Source organism: Telmatherina bonti (assembly GCF_933228915.1).
Source record: "Telmatherina bonti genome assembly, chromosome: 5".
In the NCBI taxonomy this organism is placed as follows: Eukaryota; Metazoa; Chordata; class Actinopteri; order Atheriniformes; family Telmatherinidae; genus Telmatherina; species Telmatherina bonti.
The window spans coordinates 23,819,970-23,843,196 of NC_136623.1; the positions used below are offsets into that span (position 1 = coordinate 23,819,970).

Sequence of the window (23,227 nt, forward strand, 5' to 3'; positions counted from 1 at the left end):
GTGTGTTCTTCTGAACTTAATCTAAAGCGATGAGTAATGGTACGCTGCAGGCATTGTGAGTGTATACTTATTTCCTTTGATGTTTAAGCAAATGATTGCTTCAAGTACGACTTTTTTGGTAGCATCTATATCCATCCATAATTATAAAACCTTCAGAGAAAGCAAGTAATAAGCAGTCTTGATAGAGTTCCCAAGCTCCAATTTACCCGGCACTCACTAAGCGTGGGTAGTCCTCACACTTCCTTCACCCACAAATTACAAAGAAGTTTCAAGCCCCAGCATCTATTCTACACAGGTTCACTTCTTCCAAACCACAACACTAACGGGTAGTCCTGCTTACCCAAATTACTGTGAAAAGCTCCGTGGCTGTACAGTGACAGTTTGTCATTGATGCCGCTGCACGCATCACTCATCTTGGTAGTGGTTCCTCTGAAGTCGACTGCTCACATACCGCCATTGTGGTAATGTATTCCGACTCATATTAACCCGGACTTTAATCACATCGTAGTCTGAGTGTACTTTTTGTTTAGTTTGGTAGCACTTTGATTCATTCAACAAAACAACAATATGAAACCGCTTTATACACAGAAATGTAATTCTTCTGAACCAAAGGTTGATCAAAAATGCCATTGCTTACAATTTGATGAATTTGATCGATTCAAAGATGGATGTCATTTTATGATTTGTGCATATTACATACAATAATATGGATGGAACAGCTCTGCTCCCCACATATCCCACAAAGAGACACCCCAGTGAGTCAGCATGGGGTGGGGTGTCTGATGGTGATAGTTCAACTGACAGTCATGGGATAGAGAGTGGTGTGGGGGCCTGACAGTTTTGATATTACTGGAAGGTACAGCCCTGTGCATCACTTCCAGCAGTCTTATTCTCAAGTAGCTCAAGATGACATTTAGGTGTGGGTATAATGCTAATTTCTGTGAGGGGAATAGATGAGCTCACACTGTCCAGTGGTTTGAGCAACATGATAACTGCTCACACAGACAAGGCTTAAAACAATAGCCCAAATGTCACACACACACACACACCCTCCACACAGAAAAACCACCAGACAGAGCAATTATGAATGGTCAGTTCCAGTGTATAGTGCATATCTCTAAAGTATATCTGCACTCTTACAGACACTTTAGTGTAGCACCCCGTCAAATGCATCACTATGTAAAATCTGACATCACAGCTGTTACAATGAAATCTAATAGTGGTTAACACCACAGGTGAGAGGTGGAACAAACAGTTTAGCCAACCATACTGCATTTAAGTTCGTATTTAGAGACGATGAACTCTGTCCATTCCTCGGTTATAAAAATACTAACGTTTGCTAAAATAAACAGGGCCTTTAAAAAGTCTTGAAAACAAATTTAAAATCTCATCAAAACAAGTGCTAAGTGCAGTCATGTCTAAACGATGACTAATATCGCTGCACAGGAAAACTGCAGGAACATTAGAGCAAGATTGGAAAGTTTGAGCAGGTTTCTTTCAGGTTCTAAAACCCTACACAACTCTGGACTTGTTCTGCATGAAACATTTTTCCATTATTTGCCGAAAACAGAATAAATACAGTTAGTGTAGTGTACAGAGTAGTGCAAATATATTTTGAATAGAGAAGTTATCACAAGCCCTAAAACTTCTGCTTTTTGTTTTACTTATTTTGTCTCTTAAGAAATTATTTGAGAATCTGTTGTTACTAGATTTGTTTACTATGTTTTGTGTGTGAACATTTTCCATATAAAAACTAACTAGCGCACCCCTGTCACCATGTGATTGTTTAAGGACCTTTAGTGGCATGATGACTTATCAGCCATGACAGCTCTTGCAGTAATGAACTGAATGACAGCAGCCATCAGGTTCGTCAGCATAGCCCCCACACAGTAAGGAAACAGGAAGTTTGTCTTTGTTATGATTTGCTTTATTTTAACCAGATCTGAGAAAGCGATATGACCCCATTTTTTTTCACTCTCCAAAACAACAACTCCACTCAATATGCAAAAGGAATTCTGCATGAAACATGGCGTAGTGCGGAGCGTCATACCGTACCATTGGGCCATTTGGACATCCAGAAGCATTTTGTCATAGCAAATAAAAAACTAACTTTTAACTTTGCATTGCATATATTTGGAAGAAAAGTACTGATATAAACTTAACTGTATAAAGATGTTTAGTTCATTTCTGAAATAAGTTAACACTTAAAGCAAAATCAATGTTAAACCACTTTCACCATCAGGTGGCTTATTTACTGTCATCATATCATTTTTGTGTTCTTTATGCCTCAACACAATCATAAATTAGATAGATTGTTAAAAAACCTAACTACTGGTTTTTATCTTGTTTACATGCCAGTGTCTTTACCTGTGATAATTAAGTATCAATCAGATGCCACACATTTTTAAAAAATTTTATTCATAAGAAACCTGCAGAAGTGATCTGTCATGGTACTTTATCTGTAGTTTTCTAACTTAAAGAAAACTTAAGTCAAAGCTGTATGAGCGTGTGTCTGAGCATTTCTAAAAAACCACAGCCAAACTTTGGTAAGTGCAATAAAAAAGCCTCAGAGTTATCTGAAATCTCTATTTCCTGCTTTCTTGAGTGTATGTATATATGAGTGTATGTGTGTGTCATAAAAGCAACATGAAACATTATATTAACATCATTCTTTTTATGCAGTCAACTTATGGGAGATTTGACCTGATCATTAATATAAAATTAGGTGAAGTGCTGGGTGAATAATTCAACAGTAATAAAAGGCAAATACTTAGTAAAGTAAAATACATCAAACAGCCTCACACAGCAACAAATTTACTGTCTAAACATAGCATTAATAATTCTTTTCCATTTAGGATGTGAACCATAACTATTTACCTTTTATTGCTCTTCACATCAGATGGGTTTTCAAAGGAGCTGTGTCACTCAGCATTTCAGAACACTTTGCTCTTTCTTAGAATTCACTGCATGAGGATTTGTGCCACCCGCTCTCCAGCCGCAGTGTAGTTGCTGCTGTCACAGTTGTTGATACAGAAACTACACAGAGCAGGCTTTACTAGCTTTGTTTGGTTTATAGTTTTTGTTTCACTTTGTAATTCTTTTTTTCTGTGAATATTACAGGATATTTATTTAGCTTAATGCTTTCTTTGTATCTGTTTTCCTAACAGTTATACAAGACCATTCACTACTGATGAATTTCATACTCGCTACTTGCCAGTTTATTTCTGACTCTTTAGTTGCTGACTTTGTCTTTCAGATCAAAATTACGGAACTGCTGTTTGAAAATGCAGAAATATATTACTATATATATATATATATATATATATATATATATATATATATATATATATATATATATATATATATATATATATATATATATATATATGTATATATATATATATATATATATATGTATATATATATATATATATATATATATATATATGTATATATGTATATATATATATATATATATATATATATATATATATAACATATAATATATATATAAATATTTACACTGTGTGGCAGAGGCTAAAACTGTACTTTCTGGAGGAGAAGAACATAGTTATCACTGACCGCCCACAGACATTTTCACCTTTAAGAAAGTCTGTCAAGGTCAATTGCAACCATTGCTACGAGCACACACATGCAACTATCAGAGTGCTGCTATATATATATATATATATATATATATATATATATATATATATATATATTTTTTTTTTTTTTTTTTTTTTTTTTTTTTAAATAAACCTAATTTAAAATATTTATATAAGTTAAAGGCTCCGCATTATGATTACTCAACAGCAAGCTGAAGTTTTAAATAAAAGCAAAGGAAACGCAGAGTAGGCCTCGTCAACGATCAAGGTCTGATAAAGTGACCAGCTCTCTACAGTTGACCTATTTTTTACAGCTTTTCACACTGACATCTCGCACTGACAAAAGGGTAATGCAGCTATCTCTTATTTTGAGGGTGTAGGTTTCTGTGAAAACAGCAGCCCTCCCTGTATATCAGTACCACTGGGCTTTGGTCTGTATGTTTCCTGTTACAGGCCAAACTCTTTGAAGTGGTTTTTGTCACTGCATAGGTTAAGCTAATAATGTAGTGACCAGCAAATGATGCGGGAGGGGAGAAAATCATGTACAACATGTACTAGTATACAGCTCTAGATAGGCACGCAACTATCTAACCACTGTCCTCATTTGGTCCCCTGCTGTCAGTCACATTTTTATCACTTTAAAAAACAAAGCACCATTTTGATTTTTTCTTTTGGAAACATTCAGCTCACCAAGGCGAAAGACCCGAGCTTTTATCATAATAAGCAAGCAATTTAATACTGCATTCATCATCCACCAATGAGAGAGTTAAAGAGGAGGGACTGTGAAGAGAAACAAGGAAACCACCTTGGCCCACAGCTTAACCTGCACCCTGACGGACATTACACTTTAGTTTTCTCTTCAGTCATGAAACAAGGTGGCTCATCGCGCTCCAAGGAGAATAATCATTCAACACCCAGTAAGTGTTTTATCCATGCAACTTGCCAGTTCTTTGACTTTTGAGATTTAAAACCACAAACACACTCTATCTAGCACTGCTCATCTTTGGTCTTTTGAGCTGTGATCTTCACACAAACTAGTGTTGTGCTACTGTGCTCGTCTATAGCCCACATAGTCTTTCAAACCAGCCTTTCTCCTGTGACTTTAGTTATCTATACATAAGATGCGGGGAGATAGAATGCAAAATGATGTCCTGTTAAAGGAACTGTAAAGCTGACATTGACATGCATGGTTTTCCCCTATGAAATCATTTAGATGTTACTGTACGGGGACTGAATGGAGCAGAAACATTACTTAAGTATGTCACAGCTCTGCAAGGGTACAGCTGAAACAGTGAAATGAACAGGGGCTAGGGTGTGAAAAGCCTGATTGTTGCAGTGAAAAGAAAGATTTCCCACAGTCTCTTTCTATCGATATATATATATATAATTGATATATAATTACATAGAAAATAGAAAATAAACAATCTAATATTTGATGCAGCACATTAATATGAATACATACAGCAGCAGTAATTCAAGCTAAGATGTGCTGATATGATTAAAATTCCAGAAGACCGCAACAACTATGAAATGTCTTCAAAAACAGATTGAGAGACTGCCGATTGCACAAATGTACATTTATATTTGTACTTACTCTCTCCTAGCTGGGAAAGTTGTCGCTTAAGAGAAAGTGAGGGGTCCGTAGAATGCATTGTGGTCCTATCCTGTGTCCCCCATCCATATGCTGAAGTGTCCCAAAGCAGGACACAACCCTTGATTCTCTCAGACGAGTTCATCTTTATGCAAGAGTCTGTATGCTCGAGAACAGACTGTATGGTTTCATAGACTTTAAAGCTATGTTTAAAGACCAACACACAATGTGTGAGCATGTGTTTGCGCATGAAGAGGAAAATGTGACTTGAAGTCCAAAATCATTTTAAGTAGCTGAAAGACAAGGGAAGGACTACATAAATGTGAACCTTTTACTTTGAATTACAATCCAAGAAATTAATCACTAACTGTTAAAAAAAAAAAAAAAAAAAAAAGGAGGAATCAGCTACTATAAATATGTTTACAACTTTATAACTTGTCTCATTTCTGCCATTATTATTATTATTATTATTATTATTATTATTATTATTATTAGCTGTAGTATTATATTATTATTATTATTATTATTATTAGCTGTAGTATTATATTATTATTATTATTATTATTATTATTATTATTATTATTGGCTGTAGTATTATTATTAGTAGTAGTAGTAGTAGTAGTAGTAGTAGTAGTAGCAGTAGTAGTATTGCATTTTTTTCAAGCAAAAGTGGAAAAACTGCTTAATATACTAACATACTTAGCAGACTATACAGAAGCTACTTTTATTTTTATGAAAAGATTATTTGATTACAGATAAATGCTGTGAAAACATCATTTAAGATGGTAAGACTGTGGAAAAGGTGTTGCTAATTCAGGAAAAGAAAACTTGTCTATGTTGCTGATTTATAATTGCGTGTGCGGATTAAGTGCTTCTCTTAACTAAACGTGGTTTATTTGCAATATTATTTTCTGATATGCTCTAAACAAAAGTCTTTTAATTATCATCCTTTTTCATATTTCTTTGGGGACATTATTTTGCAAATTATAATTGCGCACTAAAAGATCAGCTCATTTGTGTGACCCCCAGCGTACAGTGAGCCCAAGCGACTACAGTTACTTTTTCTGTCACTTTCACTGTAGATGTGGCATGTAAGGAATGAAATCTGTGCATGCACATAACAAAGCGAACACATTTGTAGCACAAATGTAAAATCTTTTTTATGCTACTGGCTGCACACAAATTGCCCTACGGGGACCTAATAAAGTATTGAATTGAAATTTCTGTTTAATATTAATTTTTAATTAATTAAATGATTAATTATTGCTAACTTGATGCCTCACTGTTAGCTATCATAAAAAGTGCATTTGATGAACAGAAACACTAAGGGGAGGTTTTAAAATCATATTCAGTTTTGTTTTTTTGTTTTTTTTCCTGTAAGGTGCACTTTTTTCCTCTAAATGTCATTTCCTTTTCTCATCTAATTTCCATTTACAGTCATGATCAGAGAAACTGGTGGTTTTGCAATTGTGCAAGACAAGAAAAAGACACTATTAAACCTTTCTTCTGTGACCTGTGTTTGAGAAAGCAACCACATACAGTATAATCAGAAAAGATCATTATATGTTCCAGAGTGTGTGAAGATGACAACCTCTTAGACATCCGGTAGTTTCAACATACAGCCGCAGCGTTTTCATCCATAGATTTTCCATTTTAGATGTAAAATTCCAAATATTTCTCTGCCATACTAAGAATTTTACATATTCCACCCCCGTATACTCTTGCAATTGATGTTTATCATGCTTCCAAATACAGCTTGATTGTTATTGACGTTTAAACTTTACTTCTGTTTTCTCATGTGTACAGTCATTAGTCATGGTTTCATATACTGTAAGCGCTTTGTGGCTTTGGAGTGCATTTATTTTCATTGAATATCAAAGCCATTAAACAACAGAGTGCGTTTACAGACCTCAGCAGGCATTTAAGTATAACAGACGCGGCTGTGATTGAGACAAATTCTCAGATAGATGTAAGAAAATATTCAAATTTCACTTTTTAAGAGGCTGTGAAGGCAGAAAATCAAATTCAGTGTTGAGCCACCTCTTCATAATATTTAATGAATCTCTTGGGTACATTGTGCCCCAAATAACGCTGTAATGAAAGATGTGAGGGGGTGGAGGCACAGCCATGCATATTATAGGACAGGTTGGTTCCTACTGTTTATTCATCAAATTATTTTCCTACTTTCGAAATCTCAAAAATGGAACAATTCAACACATTGCAAGATTGATCTGATAGACCTCTCTTTGATGCTTTCTCTTCTCAGACATTTGCTGATGTTCCTAGAAACTTTGAAAATGATCAGAATCAACAACACCCAATACTTCCACTTCCTGCAACAAGCAGATGCCCTTCGTCGCTCAGGTTCGCTTTGCGATGCCATCATCTTGGTAAAGACGCAAACTTTCAAAGCTCATCGGTTAGTCTTGGCCTGTGCTAGCAGAACCTTAGCACAGCAGCTAGCCCAGGGAGATGTAGACAGCCCAGTCCATTGCTCTTTGGAGTATTTCTCACCCCACACTTTCCAGCAAGTTCTAGATTTCACCTACACTCAAACTCTGGAGGTGCCCGAAAAGGATCTGAACCTGCTGCTGAAAGCCGCCCAGCTGTTGGAGATGAAGTCGCTGGAGGATCAGTGCCGGGAGCAGCTGAAAAGTCTTGGAGAAAGAGACAAGGAAAAAACAGTAGAAGCTGCAGACATCAAAGAGGAAAAGGAATACGTAAAGGAGAAGGATGAAAAGCAAAAAGGAAGTTCAATTCCAGAGGAAGAAGAGCAAAAGATGTTTTGTCCAGCAGAGAAAGCAGGTGTTAACTCTGTCACGGAGAACCTTTCGCCCACCAATCTTCCGAATAGCCACAGCAATGCAAGAGCCCCAAGAAAGAAGGCAAAACTGTCCCCAATTTCAGCTACATTCTGCAACAGGGATAGTGTTATTACTAGGCCCAGCACCAGCACTTCATCCTTCTCCTCCCCCTGGACTTTACCCACAAACATGTGGGACTCTGAAATGCACCTGACCACCCTGAGGCAGATAGCAGAAAACTATTCAAACTTCTTCGCCAGTCATCCCCATCAATCCTCAAACCAGTCTTCTGTGGTATACCCCTTCCCCCTCTCCCCTCAACACATGTTCCCGTTACTAAGTCCACATTTTCAAACCTCACTTCCAAACCCTGCAGCGGGCTACTCGGCCTTCCATCCGCGTTATCCACAACACCTTTATTCTGGAACAGCACGAATGGGCAGCATGATCAAGCACGGCCTTTTGAGAAGGAAAAGGTCTAGCCAGAAAGCTTTTACAGGGACTCACACTAGTGAGCTGAGGTAAGTCAGATATCTGACATGATTTTGGAAATTTCTTTTTTTTTTTCACTCATTTTCTCCATGTTTTTCCTCTTGCAGAGTCATTTAGAACCCCCTAATTTGCTCAGTTGTTCCTTTTTGACAACTACCGTACCTGACTCACTGCTGCTTGGGTAGATGTGTGTATGTGTGTGTGTGTGTGTGTGTGTGTTTGTGATCAAGCCTCCTGCACTTTCCAGCTACAGTAGTTTCAACTGTTAACCCTTCCCTGCCAGTCTAACTCTGTCAAACTGCATTTCTTTCTTCTTCTATTAAATGAAATCATATTCCGAGCTTCAATCGTACAACGTGACGGAAAAATGTACATTTCCCAAATATCTAAAAGTATGCTTTAGATTTTATATTTAATGATTGTTTCCAATCAGTTTGCAAGCAATCCTTCAGCGTTTAGTAGTTAACTTTCACAGACTTTACTCACAGCCTTTTGAGCACAGTTAAGATTTATTTTTATGCGACTTCTCTCGATCTGTCAAGTCTTGACGATGCAAAAAGGGGAGCCCCCTAAATTTCTCCCCTCCTTTGCAGAATTCAAGATTTTCCACCCACTGAAACATACTTTCAGTGTTTTAACAGGTCCTGTCTCCACCACAAGAAATGATCAAAACATTAATGGAATGCAATGTTTTCCCCCACGATCCTGCTCCTTACATTGTTACATTTTATTATGCAATATGCATATACGCATAAACGCATATATGTAGTAACACCCCCCCACCACCACCACACACACACACGCACACACACACACACACACACACACACACACACTAAATGCTATAGATATCTTGTGGCTGATATGAGAGGATGTGACATATGATAACACAAAAACTGTACATAAACTGGCGTTTTACAACAACAATATACATTTTACAGAACTTTTACTGCCTTCATATTTCCAATCGGATGTGTGACTTCTGCACAGAAGTCAATGTTAGCTCTCGTTATGTCTATGATGTTTTTAAACTAAAGCTGCCATCATTTTTCTCACAATTTTTTTAACCCTAAAATGTGCTTCTCTACAGTAACCCCGAAATTCCCAAAGCCAGCAAAGAGAGAAAAGAGGACTGCCAGCACTGCAGTACAAGACTCCGCGACAATCCACTGCTGCAGGAGTCAGCGCCCGTGCAGTTAGGTAGTGATATGATCATAAGAAATGAAAAATGTATGTTTTGTTTAAATCATGGCGGCACATTTAGAAAGATGAAGCTGGAAGTCTATTCTGTGTAGCAAAGACCCATATAACAATAAGACAGTTCCTGTCATGACCTCTAACCTTGGTAGACTCCAGCTTCATAGCTACGCAATGGAAAGTGATAAAGAGAGTTGTGGTTTCGAAAGCATGGTGCAACAGGAGAAGTGGTGTGGTTACTAGATACAGCTAGATACATGCAGTACAGTATGTACTGCAGCGAAAGAGCGGTTTGTCCTACACCGAGAAAAAGTTAAAACGTATTGATAAGTTGTGCTGAATTCTTCTAATTTGGCTGTAACACAAAACTGAGCAACACCAACAAGCTTTCTGAGTGCACATTAGCATGTATATGAGTACACGCATGTACAATCACGCTGATAAACACTATCTGCTTTAGATTGGTGCTTCGTGGAAATTTATTTTTATGCTTCAACAACTGTGATAAAACCTTGTTTAAGAGTGGGTTTAATGCTGATAACAGTTTTCAAAAGAGAATAACCTGTACAAGGTTTTCTCAAACTTGATTTTTGCTAAACTCCAGTGGTTATGAAATTGTGAGGACATATTAGGACACATTGGAGAAGGAATGCATAAGTTTTAAGTGTTCAATTGTTGTGGTTATTCTCACTTCTTTTTTTTTCCCTCCTCAACAACAGCACACCCCCTTCACATTTCAGCATCCTGTCTATAGGTTACTATATGGGCTATGTTTTCTCTAGAAAGACCCTAAAATTTGATGGTTTTGAAAAGCCTCACAGTTGACATCGTTAATTCCAAAATCACAACTTTGTCATTTTTACAGATGCGCATGTAGGCTGAAAGTGAACCAACACGCCAAATCTGTTGCCGAGCAACAGGAATATACATATAATTGCAATTTCTCCATGAAATGAATAAAGTATTTTTATTTCATTTCATGACACAATAATATGCTTTTTTTTTGCATCAAACTGCAGCTTGTTTAAAATGTCAGCATGAGACTGACTGAGTGTGATTGCAGCTGTCAATTTTATTGGTTTTACAAAGACTGTTATCATTTGCTCAACTAGCTATCAGTTCCCACTTTGTCAGTTAGAAAATTTTGTCTAAGACACATATGGAAAAAAGCAGTTTCACAAATTGAGATAAGTCTTAAAAACATAAAGATTATCATTTGCAACAACCTAAACCGTTATTCAAACATTATTATGTTTTCAGCTAATAAACTAAAAGGCTGATCAACTGTTGTGCGCGATTAAAACGAATCATCTTTATGCTACGTGCTGGTGGTGTGTAGATGTTCTTCAGTGTGTCTGCATTGCACCATGCTTCACATCTTTAGCAGGTTTTTAGAGATGTAACACGTGAGGCTGTATATTCTGTTGCTATACAAGCAACACCTGATTATCACTTTACTCCACTTTTTTTCTTCTTTCCTTTTTTCTTTTTTTTATTTCTTTTTTTCTGTGAACAGCCATGCCTTGCTGCTGACCAAAATATTCACACCTTCACCTGCTGTTCTTTATTCTTTATTGATGTTGTTTTTCACAGCTAAAGACTGTGCAGGATGTCAATTCTGTGGAAGGAAGGACATTGTGCAACATCAGCCAGAGTCTAAAGAAGACCAGAGAGGAGAAAAACCCTACCAGTGCAAACACTGTCCCAAGAAATTTAGCCTGAAACATCAGCTGGACACACACTTCCGCGTTCACACCGGTAAGCAATTCACACTGCTTACTCTGCAGCTAAGTAAGGATGCATTACTAAGTAGTTTCTCTTATAGTATTAGAAGAGAGTGCTCAAATACAGTAAGTATGTTTTTATACCAGAAGTCTACATTTAAAAAATTATTTACAGTGCGGTGTGACTAAATATGAAACCATTTACTGCTCGACATTTATATTTTACCCCACATCTTTTAAAACAGACTCTTTTAGATATATATTTAAGCAGCCTACTCACAGTTTTCCTCTTATTGGAACATCATGAAAAACACAAGATAATTATAACAGATAGACAGAAACTTCCAAAAGGTGGAAAATCCATGAATCAGCTGAGCAGCTTTTAGATATGCAGTGTGTTGCCAGAGGCTCAATCACTACCATGAACTGGGGACAGTTCAAAACAGACAACTTATTAAATAGGTTAAAAGCCGAACATCACAATACAATAGGCTGAGTTAAATAGCTTCTTTTAATCTAAAACATAAATACAAATCTATGTGAAAGTAAAAATGCATTTTTCCACTCACACAAATGTTAAGTAGCTGTTTAAAGACCTAGTATTTAGTGTAATTACATAGTCAAAGTAATTTTTGATAGGATGGTGCTTTTTTTTCATTTTATTACTAACACAATCAGAGGCAAAGTGATACAGATCCAGGTGATTTGTTTAAAAGTGGCCCACTGTTTGCGAATACAGCTCTGAAAAGGTGTCAGGAATAGCCACAGTGCAGGCTATTAATAACAACCCCGGTTTCAGATTAGAAATGTGTGTAAAATGACCAAATGGTCGAACAATGGCAGATGAATGAGCGACCTGCGCTCATCTGAGCTCACACGTACGCGCACATCTCTTTAACGTCTTCCTTCCTGTGCTTTCTCTCTGCTTTCAGGAGAGAAACCTTTTGAGTGTCGCCTCTGTCGCCAGCGCTCACGTGACTACTCAGCTATGATCAAGCACCTGCGGACGCACGGCGGCGCCTCTCCCTACCAGTGTACCGTCTGCTTGGAGTACTGCAGCAGCCTGGTCGCCATGCAGAGACACGTCAAGAGCCACGCGGTGCAGGACTTCCCCCCCGACTGGAGCATCAACAGCACCTACCTGTACATCTCCCACATCTAAGACATAACTCACACTTCCATCTATTCAATGTTCTCCAGCTTCACTATTTTCTTTGCATATCAGAAACTTTCATTGCAGAATCATTGCATACAGATAGCAAAGCATTAGCTTGTATCAATATATCTGAAGGAAAATATCTTATCAATGACTTCCTCGAGTTGGAAACACTTACCACTGTTTGAGGGGGCAGTGATCTATTTATAATCGGTTCTCTGTTTGCTTCGACAACAGGAGTACTAATTTCCATGTACATGAAAGATACTGAAAGTGTTTACCAAGCATTAAAGCCACATGAGCACTCCCATCCTCACTGCATGACGCAGTTATCCTCCCTGGGACTTTCTAAATTATTAGACCGTCCGCGTGAACGCTCTCATTCTGAAAAGGTTTTAGCGCCCTCGTGAGGCCATAGGCGGTAATGCATGGTATTTATTTATCTGGTGAAATCCTCAATGAAATGTCACACTGCATCTAGCAAGAAGAGGTTAAATAGTTCACACTCATTCATTTAGATTGAAAAGTCGTGAGTGCATATTCATGAAGACACAATAATGTTGTAAAGAAAGTTTATAGGTATTTATAAGAAATCTGAAAATGTGATGCTCTGGTCCTTTGATGTCCTTCTCAAAGGAAATGAGTTTATTATGTCAGTTAAGACTACTTTGAGCTTGAAAGAGGAGATAAGTCTTATACATGAACATGAAAAAAATGCTTAACGGCTCAGTAATAAATGCTGGTTTATTTGGATGGCTTTTGAAGGCAGCAGCAAAGCTTTTGTTACTATGTTTACTTAGAGACACAAAAGTCCTGTGATCCAATTCATTAATTAGTGGATATCCTGTGTTTTCTGTCACTGTGTATAACTTTAAAGGTGTGGGCCCACATCTTTATATTCTCCAAACCCCTTTGTCCATTTCAGGACTGCGGTAAATACTTAACTTTTTATGTTTTGCAAGTAGCAGCAAATATTTAGCAGCTGACACATTTTTGCAAAAGTGGTCCTCAAGTTTTATGACAGCATTTATTCAACTTTGCGGTACATATCAATAAACACTGCTTCCTAAAGGGAGCTTTTAGTATAGCTTTCTGGCCTACATCCACTGAAGTATATTTGTGGATTTGTATAGCATCATATTCACAATTTTTGATAAATGAATATTTAATTCATTTAAGGATTTATATGTAATACTTAGCAGAATAAGCTTCAAATAAAGCTTGCAAATAAACCACTTTTTTTTTTTTTTTTTTTACCATTCTTGTTATTTTTAGAGACACTACATATGATGTACATGTTTAGATTCTAAAAGAACAGAAAAAATTACATGGTAAAATGGTAAAATGACATGAGAAAGTCCATATTTCTGTCAAATATACAATTGACTTGTTTTGTGTTTACACGCAAGCTAGGAAATGCTAGTATTGACTTGTTCCAAAAAAGACAACTGTTTTGGTGTACTAACAGATAAGTTTTAATAGTTAGTTTTAGGCAGGTGATGGTTTTAGTCTATATAATATTCTCTGACATACAACAAGATTTGGTTTCAAATTTCAGTACCCACACACTAGATGGACAGTATCATTAGATATGGTAACTTGAAGAGTCCAGGTAATAACAACATACAAAGCGATAATGACAAGTCATTGGCCTGGGAGCTAAATCTTGCTTGTATGCATAAAGCACAAAGGTAAGTAAATTAGCTGGACTGATTATTTAAATACACTTTTCTATAAGTTATGAACTTTCACAAACAAACACCGCATGTAACAAGACCAGGCACAAAGATCACAGAGTCCACACCTTGCAGGAGCAAATTCAACAGTCTGTCTTTTAATGATTCCTGCATCTAAAAAATCATGACGGAATATGTTCAAAATGGGGTTTATTCATAGCAGATGTTTAATTCAAATTTGCGGTATTCTCATTTAAATGAGGCATTTGGGAATGTTAAAAAGTAGCTGTGTAATAGCATTCCAAAATCATGGTTATTTACATACCTTTGTTTTCAGGTCACAATTCTGTTCTTCTTCTGTTCAGTAAGGGAACAAATGCAAAACATAAACCTTCTGATATACCCCCTCTTTAATGAACAATATCTACACATACATAAAGGAAAAATGAGTTTTTAAAGAGAAAAAAAATAAAGAAATCATTTAAACTTGTACAAATATTAATTTAATCCACAGTTTAATGTTTTGTTAGTAAAACTTTCAATTGTTTGTGTGCTGTCAAAGATAAAGTAACATATGACTAGTTGCAAGGCTATGACGTTTGGTTAAAAACACATTTTCAGATAAAGTTTGTATGCAAAGAAGAAAAAAAAACATTTTACATGTTTCATTTGCTTCGCAGGACAGTATTTGTTATACCAAGACAAAAGTTGTCAGAAAATCTTAATTATTGTTAATATTATTTAAAACGGAAAGCATTGAAACACTGTCAGGGAAGAAAATGTCGTCATGCTTTCTATAGAGATTATGTGGTTTAAGCACAGATCAACCTGAGTCTTTACAGAGAGAGAGCACACTTCTATTCACAGCTTGGCACAAGGCTGGCACGCTGCTTTTGTCTTATCCACTTGCCTTTGTCCATTTACTTCACTGGAGAACTGAAGCGCTCCCAAATGGGAAATTTTAACTACAGAAGAGGATCTTGAAGGTCTGGTTTCTGGTTAAATCTTTCACTAGTCATAATATAATGTCCACTTGCCAGAGGCTATATTGTGCAAGACAGCTATCTTTCTAATGGGAACTCAGAACATTTCTGTTCATCCGGATACATACGGGTTCATACATGTAACGTTACAACACTATTAAAAAGATTTCCCAGATAGTAGACATTTTATGGGCCAAATCCATTCTACAGTGGCACTTGTGGCTGTTACAGCTCTAGTAAGTGGTGTGTGTGTACCCAGATGTCAACTGCCAGCCTGGCTTGGACTATAGTAATTCTTTGGGCCACATGTGGTCCAGATGTCAGTTGTTGGCCTGGATGTGGATTACAGCACATATTTTGCGGGCCAGAAGAGGTGCTATTAAAGCAAGTCTTCCTTATGGTAGTTTCCTTGTTGGCCACATGGTGATGATGTGGTAGCCATACTCACATTTAGGCAATGTCATAAGTCAAGGCCAAATCTGGGCCAAACAAAAATGCATATTCAAGCCGTATTTATTCATTTTTATTTAATTTTATCTAGGCAAGCTTGACTTTAATTGTGACTTAAGTAAGAACACTGAACACCTGGCCATGGAACTGAAATGAGGAACATGTTTCCTCTATTACTGCTTAAAGCAAAAATTTGAAGTTATTTGACAACCATGCCATAAAAAAATCTAATAATCTAGGTGGTAAACCTGATAGTATTGTTAAGTTAAAACTTTATTTTTAGAAGCATACGTGCAAGATACTACTGTGTAGAAATAGTTATATCATGAGAACAAACTGGATGTTTTGTTTGGAGGTCTTGCTGGCAGTAACCACCACTGACATAGCATTGGTTTGTGTGTGTGTGTGTGTGTGTGTGTGTGTGGGGGGGGGGGGGGGGGGGGGGGGGGGGCTAAATGGTTGTCTGCACGTGTGATATCTTTATAAGAGAAATACAACAGAAATTCAGATGTTTTTCATAATCGGCTTTTTTTGTCACATTCATAGTGTGACTTATTATCAAAGTCAAGCACATGTTCTTTGTTCTGTTACAAAGGAAAAAGTCTAATAAGTCCTTTATGAGGTCCTGCTATGGCATGCTTTTATCTGCACTTGCTTCACTTTCATGCCCTTCAGACATTTTCTCTTCCAGAATGTCACCAATAGTAAAACCTCTGTGTGAAGGTGACTTATCTTTGTCCTCCATGGTCATTCCTTCTGGCCAAGCATCACAGTCTCTGCAGGCTTTGTGACTTTGGGATTTAAAGTCTACCAGAGACATTAGCTGGTGTACTTGGCTGGCACTGCAGTTCGGCAGTGGTACCTGGTAGGTGGTGTGGAACCGACGCAGATCCACTCTGAATGATCCCTTCTCCAGCGTCATGCATGGCTCAAAGCGAGCACCCCACTCAATCTCCGTTTCAATATATGATGTTTTGGCTTGGCACATCATCCCTGTTTTAAAAAAAATAAATAAATAAAGGAAGCCATTAGTTTTTGTTTCTGTCAAATGTCCCTCAAAGGTTCAGTTTTCACATTTTGATGTGCAGTAGAAAATAAGCGATAATCGATAATAATGGCTTTTATATCTTCAAGTCTTATTTTAGGTCCAGACAGTGTCAGTCAGCATGCCAAAGACCAGACACAACCATCCAAGTGGAATTCCTAACTTGCATATATAACATATGCTTAATATACAACACATGAAACAAAAACATAATCGAAATAATAATAATAATAATAATAATAATAATAATAATAATAATAAATGGTGACAAAGAGTGCTGCTTTTTATGTGCAGGGTAATCATGTTGAATGGAGGAAAGTTGGGAAGGTTATGGATGACTAAGTAAGCAGTTGAAGCTCAAATCCAACACATTGCAAGTGGATTTAAAAAATATTTTCATTCAACGGCATCAATTGAATTTCTTTCATAGCTAATATTACGCTAAAGTAGATAGAGTCCAAACAACAGGAAAAAAAAAAAAAAAATATTTATAGATTAAGCGAAACTGTAGCATTCAGACAATTTTATCATTAATAATACATGACACAATAATTCACTGAAATATAACTGCCTTATAGTGCTAAAGTTAAATACCCTTTTTATTTAAGTGTGCTCTGTGGAAACAGTTTGACTACTAAGTTACATATACACAAACAATATACAGCCACCTTTCTGAACATTAGAAGCAGCTTTTTGATTGATGAATGAAAGGCAAGATAAATCTTTGCAAAATTTAAAAATAAAATTCTAAGTGATTGATATACAAAATTGTTCAATGTTGTTGCTTAAATCAGCAGTGATTACTGTCGAATCGGCAACTATTTTTTATTTTTGCTCCGGTATACCAACAAATTAGAAAGAATTGAAAGATTGGGAAAAAATAGAGATAACCTACTTCTTAAACTCTTGAGTAAAGTTTACTGAAACAAGTTTGATTCAAGCTTAGCAAATGGAGATGTTGTCCTGAAATCAGAGCAACACAGTCATCTAGAAATATGTTATACATCCCAGAGTAAGCATATTAATTTTATGGGCTTCTATTTTATTCTTCTACTTTTTTTTTCTTGTCCTGTACGGCATCATGACAACAGAATGATGGTGAACAAATGTACTCTTCCACAAGTACCCTTTTTGATAAGAGGCCCCCATCTATTCTTTAATTTTATCATAAATATGGTTTTTGTTTGTTTTTGTTGCTATTTCTGCTTAGTAGTACCCAGTGGATCAGATCAGAGGGAAAGAGACAGCAGAGGAAAAGGGTGAGAAAGAAAACAATAAAAGTGGGAAAAAAAAGAAGAAGAAATAGAAGAGAGAACAGAACAAAAAGCAGAAAACAAGCCACAGAAACTGCCACACATTTTAAGCAGACAAACTGAATATCTTCAACACCAGGGGTGCCCGAGTTCGGTCCTTGATATCTACCATTCTGCAACGCTTACACACTTCCTCAACACACCTTTAGAGGAACATGAAGCATCTAAAGTTTCACAGAAACACAACAGATATTATCAGGAGGAAAACCCAGAGAAGCAGCCGGTGTGGGTGTGCAGCTACGTAGGTGTTTGTGTGCAGCGCTGTGGAAGTGTGTCTACATGTGTGTATGTGTGTAGGGGGTGTGGGTGTGCATCTTTTTTTATTCTTTTAACCCTGTCCTGTCCTGCATCATAGCATACAGAATGGCAGTCTGTGTGCCATATTTAACCAGACAGCTTTGCTCTGCCAAGGGAGGCATGTCTCATATATGGCTGAGATTCTGAATAGTTTTATTATTTATTTTAATTGTAATCATCAGTCCTAATATGGCAATGCTGAACCTGGCAGGTGAAGAGAAGGCAGGAGAGAAAGGAGAGGAGAGAAAGGTATAGAATTAAAGTGAGAAAAGAAAAGTTGTCTAGGCAGCCAAATTCTCCGTATTCGCTTAAAAAAAAAAAGATAAATTGCTACAGTACTGCAGAATACAGAAAGTAGACTAATAATGATATCCAAGAGCACAACAGTTGTAAACATGTAAATGTCAGCAACATTTAGTAGGAAGTAGATGGAAAAATGAGCCCCTTTGTGGGCACGCACATGTGTGACCATGCAACAATAATAAACCGTGTGCTTGCAAGGGGACCGCGACCACGCCCCAAAGCGCCAGGGAGGAACCTGAGGTCCCCTATGGCACCAAAGTCCAGTTTATGCGTTTCCACCTCCACTGCACTTGTGGAGCCTGTAGAACCATTATGAGCTCACTCGCCACACACCCCTTCCTGGCCTTTTGCTCATGTGGTTACATGTTTGTCTGCCATACCAGGGCTTATGATCAAATCTAGGCATATTCACCTTTCTGAAATTCCCTGCTCAACCTGCTAAATAAGGACTGTTTAACTGACAAATCTGACTAATTTGTGCTGTTATTGAGTGAACTCCCCACCCATTACACTGGCACTATGGAAATGTTAGTGTATGTTGTCCTAATAGCCCATGGCAGCAGAGTTTATCTAATATTTACATAAAATCCTTTTTTCTCCATATTGAGGAAATGTTGAAGTTTGGACAAGTGGCAAAATAAAAATGGCTTTGTTTAACCAATCCCAAGTTGATTTACAGTTTTCACACTGAGAGCATCTGTTGCACAGCTGCAGTCTTCACATCTACGGCACTGCAATTGTCCAGTGTAACAAAAATGTTCAATATTTGGATGCAACAATGGAACTAAACCTTCAGTAAACTTTAGCTGTTCAGCTTCCTTAAAGAAAAGTAGTATTCAATCAATAAAATTATCTTTGCTACATCCCAAGAGTAGTATTTTCACTTCATCTTATACTCTTTTACAATAAATGTCAATAAATGTCATTCATGAACAGAAACATATATAGTTATAGAAATTGAGCCACTGATGATAATTATGTTATAGGTTGATTCTAGACCATGTAAACTAAACAATTTAAAGTAATTCTGACTTTAATCATGTAATTTTAACTCAACTCTAAATATTCATGAGAGAGAAGTAGAAGATAAAAAGTATTGTGGAAAATACTAATGAGCTCCTACTATCCGCTTCCTTCACTATTATTAGCAACCAAATAATTTGTTAAAACAGTACATCATCATATTTGAAAATCCTTAAGATGCATATCATACTGGAGCTTGCAAAACGTCAAGCATCAGCATCACAAAGTAACAAGATGTAAACTACGTCCCTTTGGGGAATGGGTAAAATAAATATAACTGTGCAAATTCTGAGCCTTTGTTTTGAAACTGTTCAGATTTTACCATAAAATTGTGTTATTCCATATGCAGCTGATGCATTGGTTTGATAAATGTATCCTAATTTCTGCAAACTGGCAATGCAGTTAAATAGTTAGCACTGTGGACTTTACAGCAAGAAAGTCGCTGGTTTGAGCTTTGGCTGGGGGAGGTTTGAACAGGGGTCTTTCTATGTGGAGTTTGCATGGTTCTCCCCAGATACCTGGGATTCCTCTCACCCACAAGGCATGTTGGTTAGGTTATTAGATCACTTAATACATGCAAGTTCCTTTTGAGAAAAGTGTCTGCTAAATAACTGTAAAACAGATAAACATTTGTAATCATCAGTTTGTTCAGCCTTCATTGCTGCCCTGCTTGTTACATAATTTTTTATTCTCTTTTCCTCACATGTGGGAATGAAGACTCAAGCCACTTTTCAGCTGAGCTGCTTGCTGTGCTAGCTCAGACCCTTAATCAGACGTATGACTTGTACTTTGGCTTTCGACCATCCACGCATCAGCTCCTGGCTCTTAAAACTGGTTCTATTCAGGCACCAACTCTTTGTTGGACCAGAGTTGAGAACAACTTAACGTTGTGTGTACCAGCAGCTAGGGGTGGGGTTATCTGGCCAAAAAAGCGCATTGAAACATGAACCAACATCTTCATACTAGCAAAGAAATTGACTCCGAAAAGGAGACTCAGTGTTTCCTGGCTTTATGGTCATCCGCAGAGGTCCAAGGTAAACTGGATGGGGCAAATCAAACAAAGCCAGTGTTCGAGTAGCAACAATGGGAGATGGCTGCAGCTCCACACATTAAAAAAGCTTCAAAAAGATTTCAAAGACCAGAAAACGGAGCTAGGATGCAAGAGCAACTAAGACCTAAAACAACCCACATTTTGGGATCATGACCTCGGCACTCAGGTCCAGGAAAAGGGTTTAGGAAAAGGTTAAGAGAGCTGTTTTGGAGGTGCTTTTTGTTATTTAACTGTAGTCACAGACATCTGGTCTTTCTTATCTGTTAATTTAGAGAACTGTATTACCATAATTATTTGTGACTCACCTGTGGCCTCAACAATTCCTTCCAAAATGACGATTATCTCAAACTGCTGTCGTTTTAGTTGCTCGGGACCCAGTTCCCACAGTGGACTGTTGGCATCAATATTATGCTGAATGACTTGAGGCTCAACGAGGAAGAGTCTGTCTGACCCAGTTTCATAACCAAGGTCAATCTCTGTCTGCTCAAGTGGCAGGAACTCTCCCTCAGCTGTTTGGCGAGACTTGATCAACTTTGCACGGACTTTTGCATCTACCATGTGACTCTCTCTCAGGTCTCCTATACGGAACATCAAGCACAGCTGGTCATCACGGTTTGCAATCACACAGGTGCGACTGAAGAGAAGTGTCTCAGCCCGCTTCTTAGGACGAGATATTTTCACAAACATGCAACCCACCATGAGTGCATCTATCATGGAGCCAACAATACACTGCATCATGACCAGTAGGACAGCCTCGTGACAGGTGGGAGAGACAGTGCGGGATCCATAACCAATAGTACGCTGTGTCTCCACAGAGAACAGAAGAGCTGAAATGAAGCCATCCACACCTAAATAGCAAGACTTTGAGTGTACAAGGTGATTCTCATGTGCACCCAGAGGTTGTGTATCTTCTAGATCCCCTCGAAAGGATGCATTGATGTAGTAGAGTCCAGCAAATACGAACCAAGTGGTAATGTAGCACATCATGAAAACAAACAGAAACCAGCGGTACTGGAGATCCACAAAGGATGTAAAGATATCAGACAGGAAACGGCCCCTCTCAGCAATGTGACACAGGTTGACACGACACTTTCCATCCTTAGATACATAGCGAAGTTGCTCCCTGGTTTCTGGGGGAAGTGTGGGTGTTTGGTTACTTTCATTCTCCATGAGTTTACTCCGGGCCTTGGCGAGCCTTTCCATTTCTCTAGCAGGACTAGATATGTTGCTGTGAGCTGGTGAAAGAGGGTTGCTTTGGAGAGGACTGCTGTTAATGAAACGAAGGGGGCTGGAGGAACCCATATTTGGAACACTGAGAGCATGGCGACGGTAACATGAAACATTATTGGGCTCTATCAATGAGCAGCGACGCCAAAGATATTGTTCTTTCTCCGTGAGTCCAGGAGTTAAAGGTGGAAGCAGACAAATGTTGCTTGGATAAGGAATGTCTGTTGTGCTTTTGTGGCGTTTCTTGGCTGTTGCTTGCTCTGGAAAAGTCCCTTGTGTGGTGTCTGATGACTGTGCTCTGTCTGTTTCTGTCTGGGAAAAAAAAAAACATTAGTATTCCCCCTTTACTGTAGATCTAATAAGTTCACTTGAAGTTAGTGACCTAAAGTGCCACAGCATCGTAAAGTGTTTTTTCATCAGCCTTTTTTATACTTTGCACAGAACAATCTATCAACTCTAATACAGTGATTAGGTCTGTACTTATAGACCTAACCCAACTACTGCGGTCAAAAGCTCTGGAAAAGCAACATTATGGACTTTAAGGTGTAGTTTACATCATCAACCACTCTTTCTATAGCGTAAAAATAACTTTTTTAACATTATAATATTAATAAGTAGTCCATAAAATGCTGGAAGTTATGAAACAGTTACCTTACCAGTATAGGAATGGTCAAAATACCATCAAACTGAGTAATATGAAGTCTTAAGTATTGAGTAAGTCGTGAAACTTCATTTTACTGTGATCATTTGACTTTTTATTTCACAATGCCAAGCGTTTGGAAAGCATAATAGCAATATCTTGTCAAGTTTATATAAACATTCAGCAAATAAAAATAATTAATGGAAATTAAACTGCAAGACTTACATTTATTGAGTAGCTCTCACACTGGACTTTCTCTCCTGAAGGAGTGGAATGGACAACCATGATAGATTTTGGTCGACAAGTCACAGATGTTCGTTGTCCTATAATTCCATCCTGTGTGGTCTCAGGATGCCCTGTGGCTCCTATGCTCACTCTGGTCCCAGTGGACCCTTTGGTCTCCATAATACAGTCTTGTCTTGCACCAAGATCCATTACAGGACAAAATGAAATAGGCACTAACAGCAGAACATGGTCATGAGCTAATTCAGTTCTTCCTGTGGTTCTAGACCTAAGGATAAAAAAAGAGAATAGTCACACAGAATTTGGGTCTTGTAGCCATCACCTTAACCCCTGATATACTACCAGTATACTTCTATAAAATAAATAAATAGGCTTATCAAAATTTTGTTTAAAAGTTAAGAATACAT

The 23,227-nt window shown here is 37.6% G+C and overlaps 2 protein-coding genes across 2 annotated transcripts; one reads left to right on the top strand and one right to left on the bottom strand.

Annotated features, from left to right (window-relative positions):
• Nucleotides 1–7,493: 7,493 nt before the first annotated feature.
• zbtb32 (zinc finger and BTB domain containing 32) lies at nt 7,494–12,575 on the top strand (the record flags this gene model as incomplete). Its single annotated transcript, XM_079241119.1, has 4 exons — nt 7,494–8,521; nt 9,583–9,692; nt 11,283–11,447; nt 12,346–12,575. 4 exons carry the CDS (start codon nt 7,494–7,496, stop codon nt 12,573–12,575), a joined length of 1,533 nt encoding a protein of 510 aa, XP_079097245.1.
• A 3,731-nt stretch (nt 12,576–16,306) lies between these two features.
• Nucleotides 16,307–23,017, bottom strand: kcnj20 (potassium inwardly rectifying channel subfamily J member 20; the record flags this gene model as incomplete). Its single annotated transcript, XM_079240237.1, has 3 exons — nt 22,803–23,017; nt 21,016–22,249; nt 16,307–16,671 (listed from the first exon to the last, which is right to left on the bottom strand). The coding sequence occupies exons 1-3, from the start codon at nt 23,010–23,012 to the stop codon at nt 16,307–16,309; spliced, it is 1,809 nt and encodes a 602-aa protein (XP_079096363.1). The 5' UTR covers nt 23,013–23,017.
• Between the last annotated feature and the right edge of the window lie 210 nt (nt 23,018–23,227).